The sequence below is a fragment of the Danio aesculapii genome, chromosome 16 (assembly GCF_903798145.1).
Source record: "Danio aesculapii chromosome 16, fDanAes4.1, whole genome shotgun sequence".
NCBI lineage: Eukaryota > Metazoa > Chordata > Actinopteri > Cypriniformes > Danionidae > Danio > Danio aesculapii.
The window spans coordinates 40,208,138-40,221,846 of record NC_079450.1 but is presented as its reverse complement, the minus strand read 5'-3'; the positions used below and the strand labels follow the sequence as shown (position 1 = coordinate 40,221,846).

Here is a 13,709-nt window from a genome sequence, read left to right as displayed (position 1 = left end):
AATGTCGTAAGCGAAGTATTACAAGATCGCATTCGTATTTATGTAATAGCCTACGAGCATGCAAATCTCTTTGCTTGCATGCCGATTTCCTCTGCTAGTACAAAAAACTTCTTGCACGCCCCCTCAAATATACGCTGCTCAAGCGCAGATCTTCTTGTGCACTCTTAAATAAACACTGCTGAAGTGCGATTTAGTGCGTTTATGTAACAAGTATGCCTCCAGCATTTATTAGATTTGCTACGATTATTTATGAATGTCTCCAATAGATCTACAGAGCGGTATTAATGCGTCCTGAAGTAAAGTGAAATGGCTATACGTCGTGTTTGCTGGCCTTACGCATCACGCACCTGTCAGTCAGTCAGCACGTAACCTTAAAGGGTAAACCAATAACACACAGCACTACTACTGTTACAGAAAAGTTCACGCTGTTATAATTCACTTAACTTTTAATACGATTTGGAGCGATTATCACCCGCTATTAAAATAAAAACGAAATATTTAGATGCATAAGAAATAAGATAAAATTATCATTTATACCTCAAGCAATAAATTTTTTAATTCCTCCTCTTTCAGTAGCAGTTGATGGCTAGTAGCCTGGATATTTATTTAGAGGTACCATGTTTTTAAAATGATTTATTTATATAAATGCCAAATGTGAAATGTCAGATGTCTCTGTGAGTGTATGCTGCAAATGAAATTTCCCTACAGGGACAAATAAAGTTAACTAACTAACTAGCTAACTAAGCTTATCATAGCATCAGAATCTTATACCGACCAATGCCTAGCACACACTGAGCCTTTTTTACATCCATTATTTAATTAAAGTATTTCTAGACTGCATCATTCCTCGTTTAAAACAGCAAAGATTTAGAAAACATCTTGTTCCAAAGTCCTGTCGGATGCTTCATTCTAATCGGTTGACAGATGTTTAGAGGTGTTGAAGATTCTTTTTCAGTAACTACACAGCTGTAAAGTCTTACAAGTGTTGTACATGTTGCAGTTCCGTGTCACTTTGCCAAATTATTTAAGTTATTTCCAAGTAGCTTGCTGAATGCCACAGCAAAAGAGCCACAAAACACAAATACACTGACCACACTTATAAATATGACAAACAATATGATAAAAATGTCAAACAGCTTCGTTTTTTTTCCCAGACACACACGCATGCATGCAAAAAGCCACTCGTGCACACACATCACATTGTTTTTAGCATTTTTGGCATTTCTTTTAACATGGTAACAGTAACACCTCAATGCCTTGGGTTGTTTGTGAACAAGATTGGAAGTGAGAAAGTTGTACACGAGTATGTGGGTAAGTGACGTAATTATGGGAGGCATAATATTTATTGGATCACAACTCAATCTGAATTTTTTCTGTGGTGCCACCAAATGGAAAAAGTGTTTCCTCCCTGCTTAAGCCAATTTAGGAAAGGAGAAAGTGTTTTAGCATGCCAAATAATAACTTTAGCTCGAAGTTTTGAAAATCTCAATGCTTTTGACAGGTTGGATGGAGCACCGCTCGTGACTACTACACATTCCTGTGGTCACCTCTTCCTGACAACTACACCGAGGGAACCGCAATCAACAGATCTGTGGTCTTCCAAGGTAAAACAACACTGTCAAAAATGGGGTTTTATTCAACAGTGAATGTCGTTGCAGAGTGAAAGCCCCTCAAAGGTGCATTTAGGGCTTTTAATATGTAGTGACGGATGCAATAAAATAGGAAACACTGAGGCCTCCTATTAGAAGGCTGAAGTGTTGATGGGCCAGTTTTACTGGAGTGGTTCAGGTCACACACTGGAATCTTTGTGAGGGATTATAGGGTTGTTGTGGCAGGATTCTGCATTCCTTGCTGTAATTAAGAAAGTAAATGGACAGCAGTTTATCATAAAGCTGCAGTTGAACTGTAAAGTTATGATGTAAATGATGGGCTTCAGGCTATGTCCATTAGCTTTAGCTATTGTTCATTAAGGGTCATTTACTTTTATACCAATGGGAAAGACAAATGGGTTTGTTATAATACTTTTTAAGCTTTAATGACAGATTTTATCTATACCTGGTGCTGATTCTGGGGTACTTGCAGGTTATTACGTCCCTAATGATGATGGTGAGTTCTACCAGTTCTGCTATGTGACACATAAGGGAGAGATCCGTGGGGCGAGCACTCCATTCCAGTTCCGTGCTAACAGCCCCACAGAGGAGGAACTTCTGACAATGGAGGATGAAGGTGGATCTGATATTCTGGTGGTCACCACCAAAGCAAGTTACCTGGAGGTGAGGAGATTTGGTCAAACAAAACAACATCTTTTGATTAATCTTTTTATTTATAAGTGTTAGATTCAGTATTGATTCTGAAAAGATTTGAATTGATACTTTTCCATATTCTATTTACCTTATTTTGCAATGCAGAAGTAAGCTTCAGATTCATATGCTGCTATGAGTAAATGACTAGGAATAACAAGTGGCGGTAAACAGTGAAGTTACCAGTACGACAAACCAGTGTACAATATGTTTACAAATTAAAAATATTACAATAAGAAAATACCAGTTTGCAATTTCAAGCAGCATAACCAGCAGTTTTATATAGCTAAACGTCAATAGAGTTGAATGAGAATGGAAGTCTTGGCACATTCAGAACTCTGGATTACAAAACAGTGTTTGGTTACAGTGTTTGGATCAAAATGATTGATTTTATTATACTTTTATGTCAAAAATTATTAGGAAATCAAGTAAAGATCATGTTCCATAAAGATATTTTGTAAATTTCCTACTGTATAAATGCTCAATTTTTGATTAATAATGCTAAGGATTTAATTTTAAAGCCAATTTCCTCAATATTTTGACGTTTTTGTACTCTCAAATTTCAGATTTTCAAAATAGTTGTATCTCGGCCTGTCCTACCAAATCACACATGTAGAAAGTATATGTATTGTATTCATAAACAGACCCCTATGACTTGTGTAGTCTAGTGCCCTGTGCTTGGAAAATAAGGTGGATATTCCAGAGCATTTGGAAGTAATATAAGGGGAGGTATATGCTTATGTCATTAAAGATTTTCTCTGTAGTTTTTCTGTAAACATATCCGAAAGAAAGTGCAGGTGATTAAAATCACACACCCAAAGTATACATGCAGTGTATCCACCCACTGTCTTTGACACATGTTTTGCTGTACTCACTTCACCTTTGCGCATTATTCTAACTTGAACAGTCAAACATGTGTTGTAATACCTGTCTTGCTGAGTATTCGAATGAACAGAGACGGCGGTTATATATGAATTGAAAGTACTGTACATATTTTGAGACGTTATCTGTGTATAAGATCTTAAAGTGACTAATACACTGTTTATGGCATTCATATAAATAAAAACATAATTATTGCTTTGGAAAGACATTCATATCTTTTTAAAAATGAATGTTGAATGCAATCAATCCATTTTGGAATCTGTGTGTGTGTGTGTGTACAGGTATGAAAATAATTAAGAGTCCAGTTGAACATTACCAGCTTCTCAGGATTTGCTATTTACAGTTGTGCATTTGGGTAGTTTTATTGTGTAAAAGACATGTTTCAATTTTGTTTTTATAAAAAGTCTTTTCAGACATTTTTATATATAATTTTAGACAACAAAATACCAATGTTTTAGCTTCAGAAGATTTAGTCCCAAAGAAATCAAAACTAACCATATGATTTAGTTTTGTGGTGCATTATTTATCTGTGCATTGCCCTTCCAATCTTTAATTGAAATCTGAAAATGCACTTCCATGTTTGGTTTTGGTTAAATGATCAGATTACATGATTTTGAGCTAATGGGCGTGGCTAACGCTGCTCCAACTGTCAGTTTTGACAACAAACAGAAATGGTGAGCACGAGGAGTCTGTTAGATTGTAATAACTCTTCTAAAACCCCTTTCCCGATCTTTCGGAATGAAAAACCAACTTTACTATTCAACCCACAGTAGAAAAAACAAGCCACGCTCACTGTTTGCTCATTTAAATTTCTGTTTCAATAGGAAACTTCCCAATACGAAAAGAAGCGTGCGTGTGCGTGTGCGTGTGCGTGTGCGTGTGCGTGTGTGTGTGTGTGTGTGTGTGTGTGTGTGTGTGTGTGTGTGTGTGTGTGTGTGTGTGTGTGTGTGAAATTCAGAATAAATGTTATCAGACATTTATAGAATAAAGCAAATATCAATATTTATCTCAGATCCATACCTTATGAATCCAGTAAATCCAGATAAACCAATAATTTTTAAGTGGTGTGTTATGTATATGTATGTATGGGTTAGGGTTAGATTATACTTAAAGTATACCACACTGAGAGGTTGGAATATGTTTTAATGTACAAATATGTACATGAAATAAAAAAAAGTGTTTACTGATAATTTTTTGAAAAATCAGTAGCATTAAAATTATTATCATTAAATATTAAGAATATTGAGAATCAGATCAAGTTTATGAATTTATCAATAATCTTACGAATCAGTATTAAATCAGGACAGCTGAATTGACACCCAGCCCTATTTCACATGTCAAATTTATATTTGGTTTTCACATGTCAGGCATATCACTTTGTTTTTTTTTTTTTGTTTTTGTTTTTTTTAGCAAAAGATGGAGCAAATTCAACAGGAAAAGAAGGAGCTTTTGGAAAACCTGGACCTACTTCAGAAGGAGAGGGATGAGCTGATCGATGAGAAGAACAGACTACAGAAAGAATATGAGCAGGAGCGAGAGAGCAGCACTCAGCTCAGAAAGGATGTGCAGGTGAGATGGGAAAAAGAGGAACAACAGGACATGATGTAAATAGAGGAGAGAGATTGCAAGCTGTATATATATATATTTCTGTTTAACGGAGAGAAGATTTTTTCAACCCATTTCTAAATATAATAATTTTAATAACGCATTTCTAATAACTAATTTTTTTTATCTTTGTCATGATGACAGTAAGTAATATTTGACTAGATATTTTTCAAGACACTTCTATACAGCTTAAAGTGACATTTAAAGGCTTAACTAAGTTAATTAGGTTGACTATGCAGGTTAGGGTAATTAGGAAAGTTAGTGTATAATGAAGGTTTGTTCTGTAGACTATCAAAAAAATATATATAGCTTAAAGGTAATAATTATAAATGTAATTTTAAGTTATTTATTTATTTAGATAGATTTTTTGTTTGTTTTATTAAAGGGGTTAAAAGGCAGGTTTGTGTATACCTAAAGTATTTGTCCTCTGAGAAGTCTCAGTATTTATACTAAATGGATCCAGAATGTAATTTTCAGAGGATATCAGCACCCCCTAGTGAGAGTCTTCATACTTCAGACATAAAATACATAACATATAATATTAATAATAACTGTACATATTTAAAGACATGACAATCATCAGCATCGTTTCCATTTGTTGTCTTTTATAAGGCGAGAATAAAGGCTTCAGCTGTGAGGCAGAGCTGGTTTTAAAGATGAAAACAAGCACACCCATTTCTGGCTGTTAATTTTATGACCATACTTTTATATGTTGTTTTATGTGCTGCTAAAATAATCCTAAAAAATTGTGCACATGAAGTGCTATTGCAGAAGAGACTGCTGTGGGATTTGGAGACCTGTGCAACCATTAGTCATGTTTGCAGATTCTCAAAGACCACACACAACCGTCACTCTGAGCCAACAGTTTATTCTGCAGAACACTCCCATCATTTCTGCAGCAGCTGGAAAGACAGCATGCTTATGAGCAAGAGAATGAGATTATATGGTTTACGTGTGTGTGTGTGTGTGTGGATGTATGCAGGAGTTACAGCTGTCTGCACAGAGCTTGCAGGAGGAGAGAGAGGAGGTGAAAAGGAGAATGGAGGAGAGCACGGCTAGACTCTTACAGTTGGAGGAAGATCTGATTGGAGTCACACAGAAAGGCCTACAGAAGGAGACTGAACTAGACTGGTGTGTTTGTTTTTCTACTACAGTATAAAGTAGCCACAATCTGACAATCAAAGGAAACTGTAGCAAATAGTTTGATTACTGCTAAAATAAGGTTACCATGATGCCAAGAACAACAATATCAGTTAAATTTTGTGATTGCCACAACTAAAGTCGTCAATTTTTAAAGAAATAAAAATGAGGTAGAATGGATTAAATCAAAACAAATGGCGTGCAGCCTTCATGTTTTAAAAGAAATACAGGCACTAGTGTTACTTTAAAGCAGGGATCCCCAAACTTATCCTTATGAAGGGCTAAAAACCAAACTTGATTGAGGCTAGTGGGCCAGATATAAATATAATTTCCATGAGTAATTTTGTGCCAGATGCCTTTATTTAATACACTAGTTAAATAAAGAAACTAGAATCCACTCTTGGCTCTATTTCTTAGCTAGAGTTTCGTTTAGGACCATCTTTTGTTATGTTGTTCAAGGAATAAATTAGATTCATAACTTACCACATAAGGTATCTAGATGGGTTCTGCGAACTAAGCCAATGTCCAGTCCAGTGAAGAAAATTAATAAAATACACTTTATGAATAAAACAAAGAGGAATAACAAATACAATATCCTATATTCTCGGTTGAGAATAAAGGGACTAAGACATTCAGTATAAGGAAGTCAGTTAAGAGCGGTGCTGGTTTGTATGCTTCAGCCCTTTATACTGTTTTTATCCATAAATGTTACAGCTGATATACTTGGTTATTACTAAATCAGGACAGCTTGTAGAACAACTATATCAAGGTAGCTTGTAGTATGTCTATATTAAGGTAGCTTGTAGTATATCTCCAAACATGTAAATTAACATTTGGGCAGTTCATCAGGGTTATTCAGCAAAGTCATATTTTTTTTAGCTGGCCAAGGATCTCTTCTTTTGGAGGTAATGTTTCCATATGTCCTCCAGGCAGCGAGTGTAGCAATTGGTTAGAACTGTTATTTGGACCGCATCCTCCCTTAGCGTCAGCAGATGGCTGACGCACTTCTGTACGCCGTCTTTGATCTCTTCGAACTCTCTGTCGGAGGTGCCTCTCTCGCCTCATATGCTTCATCTCATCACTAGCAACTGTTTTTGTAAGCAAAGGAATATATGTAATTGAAGTTTTGTGTCTTTTACATTTAATGCCATTAAACCAACCAGACACCATAATTTCCAAATTTAGTGAATAAAATTTTAAGATTACGTAAAACGTTAAGTGCTCTGTCTGTCGAGTGACAGTATTTAGATTTGAAAAACTTTTTTTTGGTAGCTCAGCAATAAAACACACCAACCCTTTCCATCATTCTCACTCCCTTCTAAGATGGTGTGGTGGGTCAAATCAAAGATTACAATGGGTCGATTTTGGCCCGCAGACCCTATTTTGGGTATCTATGCTTTAAAGGTACTCTTTTGGGAGATCACTTTATAACAAACCATGTGCCATATTTTGTAGAAAGAAAGAACAGACATAGATCACATTTTACACACATACATACACTTGTATACATGGCTTACAGGGACACTCCTTAGGTGTAATGTATTTTATACTGTAGAAGCTGCTTATTATATGGCCCTACCCCTAAACACAATTACTCAGTTCTCACAGGAAACCTGTGGCAATTTTTTATGTTAAAAGACCTCATTAAGTATGATTTTTAAGTGTTTTGAATTACAAGAACATAAGGTGTGTCCCTGTAAACCACCTTATTAGAGTTCTACCTATGTCATTATACAACTTGTCCCTGTAAACCACATGAACCTGTACATATGCACACTTTTTTACAACCAAATACTTAAATTGATGAGTAAAGTTGAGAACAACATTACTAAAACATTTACATTGAAAAAAAAAGAAAAACCTTTAATAAAAAGAAAAATAGTTACTCAGTGTCGCTGAAATCGAAAATAAACTTTATTACATTATATTGAAGAGTATTAAAGGAATATTACACCCAGAAATGAATATTTTAGGTTAATTTGTTATTTTCCTGTCAGTTTCCTGTGAAAGTCTTAATTAATTGGACATTTTCTTTTTTTTTTTCTCTTTAAGAACAGAAAATGGAATAAAAATGCAGTTTAAAACAAAATGTATGTATAGCACAATTGACTATATACATTTATCATAAATGCCAAAGCTACACACATTTATTCAAAGCAGAATTGAAAATAGGGGTATGTGGAAAATTGACTATACAAATACTAATCTACCTTTCTATTTCTCCTATGCAAATTTGAGATCTTTGGTGAAAGAGTAGTTTCTTTAATGCATCCAGGATCTTCTTGGTACTTGTCAGATTGATTGCTTATGGCTCTGATTTGACAGCCTGAAGGATCGAGTGAAGAAGTTAAACCTGGAGAAAGAGGCTCTTGAGTGTCAACTGAAGAATGAGAAAGATGAGAAGGAGCTCTATAAGGTAATGCTACTCACTCACTACGTCATACGTAACCCTGTTGGTTTCCCAAGAGCAGCAGTGTAAAGGAAAACATGAGCTATTGCATTTCATTACTGTACTGTAATGTTTTAAGAAATGTATTAGTTAATATTAAATATAAATATGTTTATTTTATGTTTCCAAATAATAAAATACAGCTTTTTGTTCATTTCTTTCTTCAATTAGACTTTTAGAGTTATTGTTTTGGTCATCATGATGCATATAAATAGTTATTTTTCAATGTGAAATCCTCAATCTTTATAGTTAAAAATGAGTCTGTTACCATAGCACAGATTAATTCATTTAAAGCAATATATTATTATTATTATTATTGTTTTTTTCCTGAAGCAAAATATGCATTTTACAATTTTTTTTGGTTGGGTGTATGTGATTAACATTTGATGTTTGCACTCACTAATGCAAGTGATTAAACCTATGCGCAATTGCAAATATCTTTACACTACAGTTACGAAAATTAATATTTAAAATGCAACAGCATGTAGAAACTTATTTATCTTAACTCATCACATCACATACTTGTGCTTAACATACAGTTGAAGTCAGAATTAATAGCTCCCCTTTAAATTTGTTTATTTTTTAAATATTTCCCAAATGATGTTTAACAGAGCAAGGAAATTTTCACAGTATGTCTGATAATATTTTTTCTTCTGGATTTTTTTCTCTTATTTGTTTTATTTTGGCTAGAATAAAAGCAGTTTTTATTTTTTATGAACCATTTTAATGTAAAAATTATTAGCCACTTTAAACAATTTTTTTTTCGATTGTCTACAGAACAAACCATGGTTATACAATAACTTGCCTAGTTAACCTAATTAACCTTAGTTAAGCCTTTAAATGTCACTTTAAGCTGTATAGAAGTGTCTTGAAAAAAATATCTAGTCAAATATTATTTACTGTCATCATGACAAAGATAAAATGAATCAGTTATTAGAAATGAGTTATTAAAACTATTATGTTTAGAAATGTGTTGAACAAATCTCTCTGTTAAACAGAAATTGGGGGAAAAATAAACGGGGGCTAATAATTCAGGAGGGCTTATAATTCTGACTTCAACTGTATATTTTATTTTAAACCACAGTTCAAATTATTTAGTATTCCTAATTTACTGTACCTAAAAGCAACCAACAGTTTTGAGCATGTGTTTTGTGTGTGAAAAGGCTTGCTTATACATTTATACATGGAGAAGTGTAATACAGACCCTCATTCTTCTCTTAATTACTCTGACTCGCACTTTGTAATTCTTACTCTCCATCACTCACTTTGTCTCAGCGTCTATCCCTACTTTCTTGTGGCGGGGCACAGGAACTGGGCGTTAACGCTGGGTTGAAGCCTCGGAAACACAGCCGACCCTCACTTCACAGCAGATGCCTGAGGCACAGAAAGAGAAGGCAGAGCCGCTGTGCTCTTACTGCTGCATTATAATTAGGTTTAGCTCACATACTTCCTCACCAAGCGGAAATACACCTCATTGTAGAGATAATTGGGGGCTCGTCCGGGATCTGGACTGGCTTTGGTGCACTGCTAGTTTTATGTGCCATGTGCCCAGATATTGCACAGCAGATGTGCAAAGAGAAAGTCAGCGAGTTTACTTGAGTCTAGTATCTCTGTTGTGTGTGTGTTTTGGCACAGATTCACTTGAAGAACCGGGAGCTTGAGAACACTAAACTGAGTGCCGAGCTGCAGATGCTGAAGTCTGTAGATGTGAATAAGGAGAACACCATCGCTCAGCTGAAGGATGAGCTCTCCAGGGTCAAATCCTGCCTTACAGAGAAGGAAAAACAGCACCGACAGCTATTGGCCAATAGTTCACCCTCGGTACAAACAACAGTGCTTCTGATTAACCTATATAGCTGCAGGAATGAATTTTTTTTTTTTTTATGATCAGTAGTTTTTGTTAAAAGACCTCCCTGAAATAAGAAACGTGACAAAAATGTATTAGTGATACCCTGCATATCAAATTTTAAGCTTTAACTTCTTAAAAGACAAATAAACATCAACAGATTAAATGGGAAAACTCTTCCCACTTGTCTGCTTTCAAGGCTATATTGTGTTTTATACTCACTTATTTGGAGACTGTTATAACTAAAACTTTCTAAAAATGTTATATATGATTTTAGATGAAGATTGAGGATTGTAATAATAGTGTTACTTTGAGAAGTACATTTAAATAAACATTAGTCATATGCCTGTATTTCTGCCACAATTTCAAGTTAACTTAAACTTTGAACATAATGTAAAAAATGACAAAATTATTAGAATAGCAATTAATATGATTACAGTTTGAAAAATAAGCTTAAATGAAAAGCTTAAATGAAAAGTTTAAAAAAGCATGTATCAAAACATTTAACACAAACCATAATATACAAAACTGAAACATTTATGCAAAATGATCTGACCCCAAATCAAAATTTTCTATGGTTAAGTTTTTGTAGTCTGTGTTTTCTGTGTATTCTGTGTTTTCAGACATTTTTCTGTTCATCATTTTTGTATGCTTGCACTGCTTTTACCTTTTCTCTTTATTCCATATGTTTCACTTGCACTTATCTTTAGGAAAATAGAAAGATTAGATTGGTGGAAAGAGTACTGAAAAATCATGCTCAAGTAAAAGTACCATTACTTGCCTAAAAATGTAGTGCAAATAGAGTAAAAGTATCTGTTGTAAATATTACTCAAAGTATGAGTAAAAAGTAGCCCTTTCAAAAGTACTCAAGAGTAGTGAGTATTACGCTGTGAAAAGCTGATAAGTTTACATGTAATTTGTGAATGTGTGTAAACGTAACATTCTGTAGTGCATTTAGTTATTACCCAGCAGGCACACAACATCATAAGATGTTAATATTAGGTTAGATTTAGGTTGTGACGTCAAGCGAACAAAATTCAATGTCTAGCCAGCGTCTAAAGACAATCCTATTTTGATGTCCAATAATGACGTCAAATGAACAACATCTTAAACCACTGAGTTCATCATATGAACATCAAATACTGACATTGTCATCAGGTATGGCAACCAAAATCCAAGCTGTACCATCATTAGACATTGATATTTGGTTGGTTTTAGGTTAAACGTTGGACATTGATGTTGGCCTGACGTTGAGTTCTGACATCAACCCGATTTTCATTTCTTAAACGAAGTCCAATGTCCACATGACGTTAGGTTACAACGTCAATCTGACTTCATGTTCACCTCTTGTGCCTGCTGGGTGTTTAAAGCCATTTCAGTCATCGTACAGTAAACTTCTGTCATCTTCTCATCAGTGACATGCATCTAAATGGCCTCGGGGTCAATGCGTGTAAAGATTTCGGACATCTTCTTGGACACTTTTAGTGCTTCCAAACAGTTTGCTGCAATTATAAATTCTCCATGTCTTGAGGTAGTTCATTATGATGTGATTTACTTTCTATGTGCGATTTGATTGGACAGGAATAACAGGACTGATTTTTCTAATCCCCATAGACAAGAAAAAATAAAGTAGTGACTACAAGTTGAAGGAAAGTACTAGAGTAAAAGTTCCGATACTGCAATAAATGTGTACTCAAAGGAAAGTTAAAGTACACATTTTTAAAATTACCTAGTAAATTACAATTCCTGAGAAAAACTACTCAATTACAGTAGTTTGAGTATTTGTATTTAGTTACTTTACACCACTGGATGGTAAGAAAATTCTGAGAAATATAACAAAGCAAATAATTATATATCCTCAGGCAGTAGTCAATATGATCATTTGATTAGTTTCTTTGATTTATTAGGCAAAATATGCCAAATTACGTGATATATTTTACGTTGTACAGTAATTCTATTTTTATAACAGGATTCTGCTATTTCACCTATGTTATTTGCATTATGGGAATCAATGGGCTCTACTTTGGAGTTTGCCATTGCATCCATGTTGCAATTTTTATAGCTTGATTTAATTTGTGCTTCTAGCTTGTGCTGCTTACAGAGCTTTTTTTTGCACTAATCCAAAAGCAATTGCCAAATTCTGTTGACTTTTTGTCAAGAGAACTTGAATTACTCTGTTAAAAAATTCTGTTCAGAGCTTTGAATTAGTGGTTAACCCATTAACCCATGGTGTTTGTTTGGAAGACATGAGTTCAAATATGGGTTACACCAGATTCTGAACGTATGAATCAACAAATGCAACAAGAAGGACAACATTAAGTAAACACATTAGCATAGTGTAATTGTTGGCTTGAAGCAATAGCAGTTCTTATTTGTGCATAGTAGGTGTTTGCACACTTCTGTATTTTTGTATTCACATGTCAATTCATTTTGTGTTTCCCAGGGGGAAAGCAAGGCTCTTAGGGAGCAGCTCAGGCAAAAAGAGGAGCAGTTGCAAGCAACCCAGCAGCAGGCTAACATGCTAAAAGCGGAACTGCGTGACTCCTCCAACGCTCGTGACAGAAGCATGGCAGAACTGTACCGTATACGCGTAGAGGCTGAGACATTGAAGAAGGGACAGGCGGATGCCAGGGCTGAGTGCAGCCGTCTGGAACAGCAGTTGGAGGAGATGAAAAGCTCAACCCAGCAGGAGGCGGTAAACAGATGCCCACCTGTATGATTTAGCAAAATTGACCACATCACGATTACGCTTTATTTAGGTACCTTAATACAGTTTGGCATTAGTACAGGAGTAATTATATCATCATTTACAAAAGAAGATATTGTTGGTAATCGAACACTTGATGGTTAAAATTTACTTCCATAGTATGGAAAAATACTGTGAAAGTCAATGTGACCAGAAGTTAGTGGTGACCAGTCATTCTAGAAGTGAACAACTACTCTTTTAATATGCCCAGATTGCAGTGTTTGGTACTTATAACCATGTAACTGTACTATATTTGACCGTTTTTATATGTAGTTATGGTAATAACAGCAAATTATGCATAAATACAAGTTTAAACCAAACCCATATCCTAATTTTAAACCAATACAAAGTTCATGTAAATAATCTCTTACGTTTTTTAATTTTTAATTAAACTTTATAAAAGACATCTTAAAATAAAGTGTAACCAGAGCCGGATCTTGCCGGATCCTGTTTCGGAAAATGTCAGATATTCGTGTTTTGCATTCCAGTAATTATTTTAATGGATTCGGCATTAACTTGTGCTCTGTGAGTGCTTGTGTGTGTGAGAGAGAGAATGAACGTAAACGCAAGCGAAGGCTGTGTGGATTGTGTGCACACACACATCACCATGCACAAGTTAAAGCAAAACTATTGGCCCTCAACATTATTTTGAGCCAATCAGCTTTCTAATGTTTACAATGACTCACATTGGTAGGTGATTATTTTGTGTGCAGTATGCAGTGAAAATAAATAATCCCATAG

At 34.9% G+C, this 13,709-nt stretch overlaps 1 protein-coding gene across 4 annotated transcripts in view; it reads left to right on the top strand.

The window, feature by feature from the left end:
• Positions 1–13,709, top strand: part of tax1bp1b (Tax1 (human T-cell leukemia virus type I) binding protein 1b) — a 60,053-nt gene that overhangs the window by 25,871 nt on the left and 20,473 nt on the right. For 3 of the 4 annotated variants that reach the window (XM_056474883.1, XM_056474884.1, XM_056474882.1), the window contains exons 3-9: positions 1,502–1,604; positions 2,083–2,273; positions 4,593–4,751; positions 5,770–5,918; positions 8,253–8,343; positions 10,012–10,197; positions 12,666–12,917. In XM_056474883.1, coding sequence (XP_056330858.1) covers positions 1,502–1,604; positions 2,083–2,273; positions 4,593–4,751; positions 5,770–5,918; positions 8,253–8,343; positions 10,012–10,197; positions 12,666–12,917 — 1,131 coding nt within the window. The remainder of the gene's footprint in view (positions 1–1,501; positions 1,605–2,082; positions 2,274–4,592; positions 4,752–5,769; positions 5,919–8,252; positions 8,344–10,011; positions 10,198–12,665; positions 12,918–13,709) is intronic. The other variant, XM_056474885.1, reaches the window with a different exon arrangement.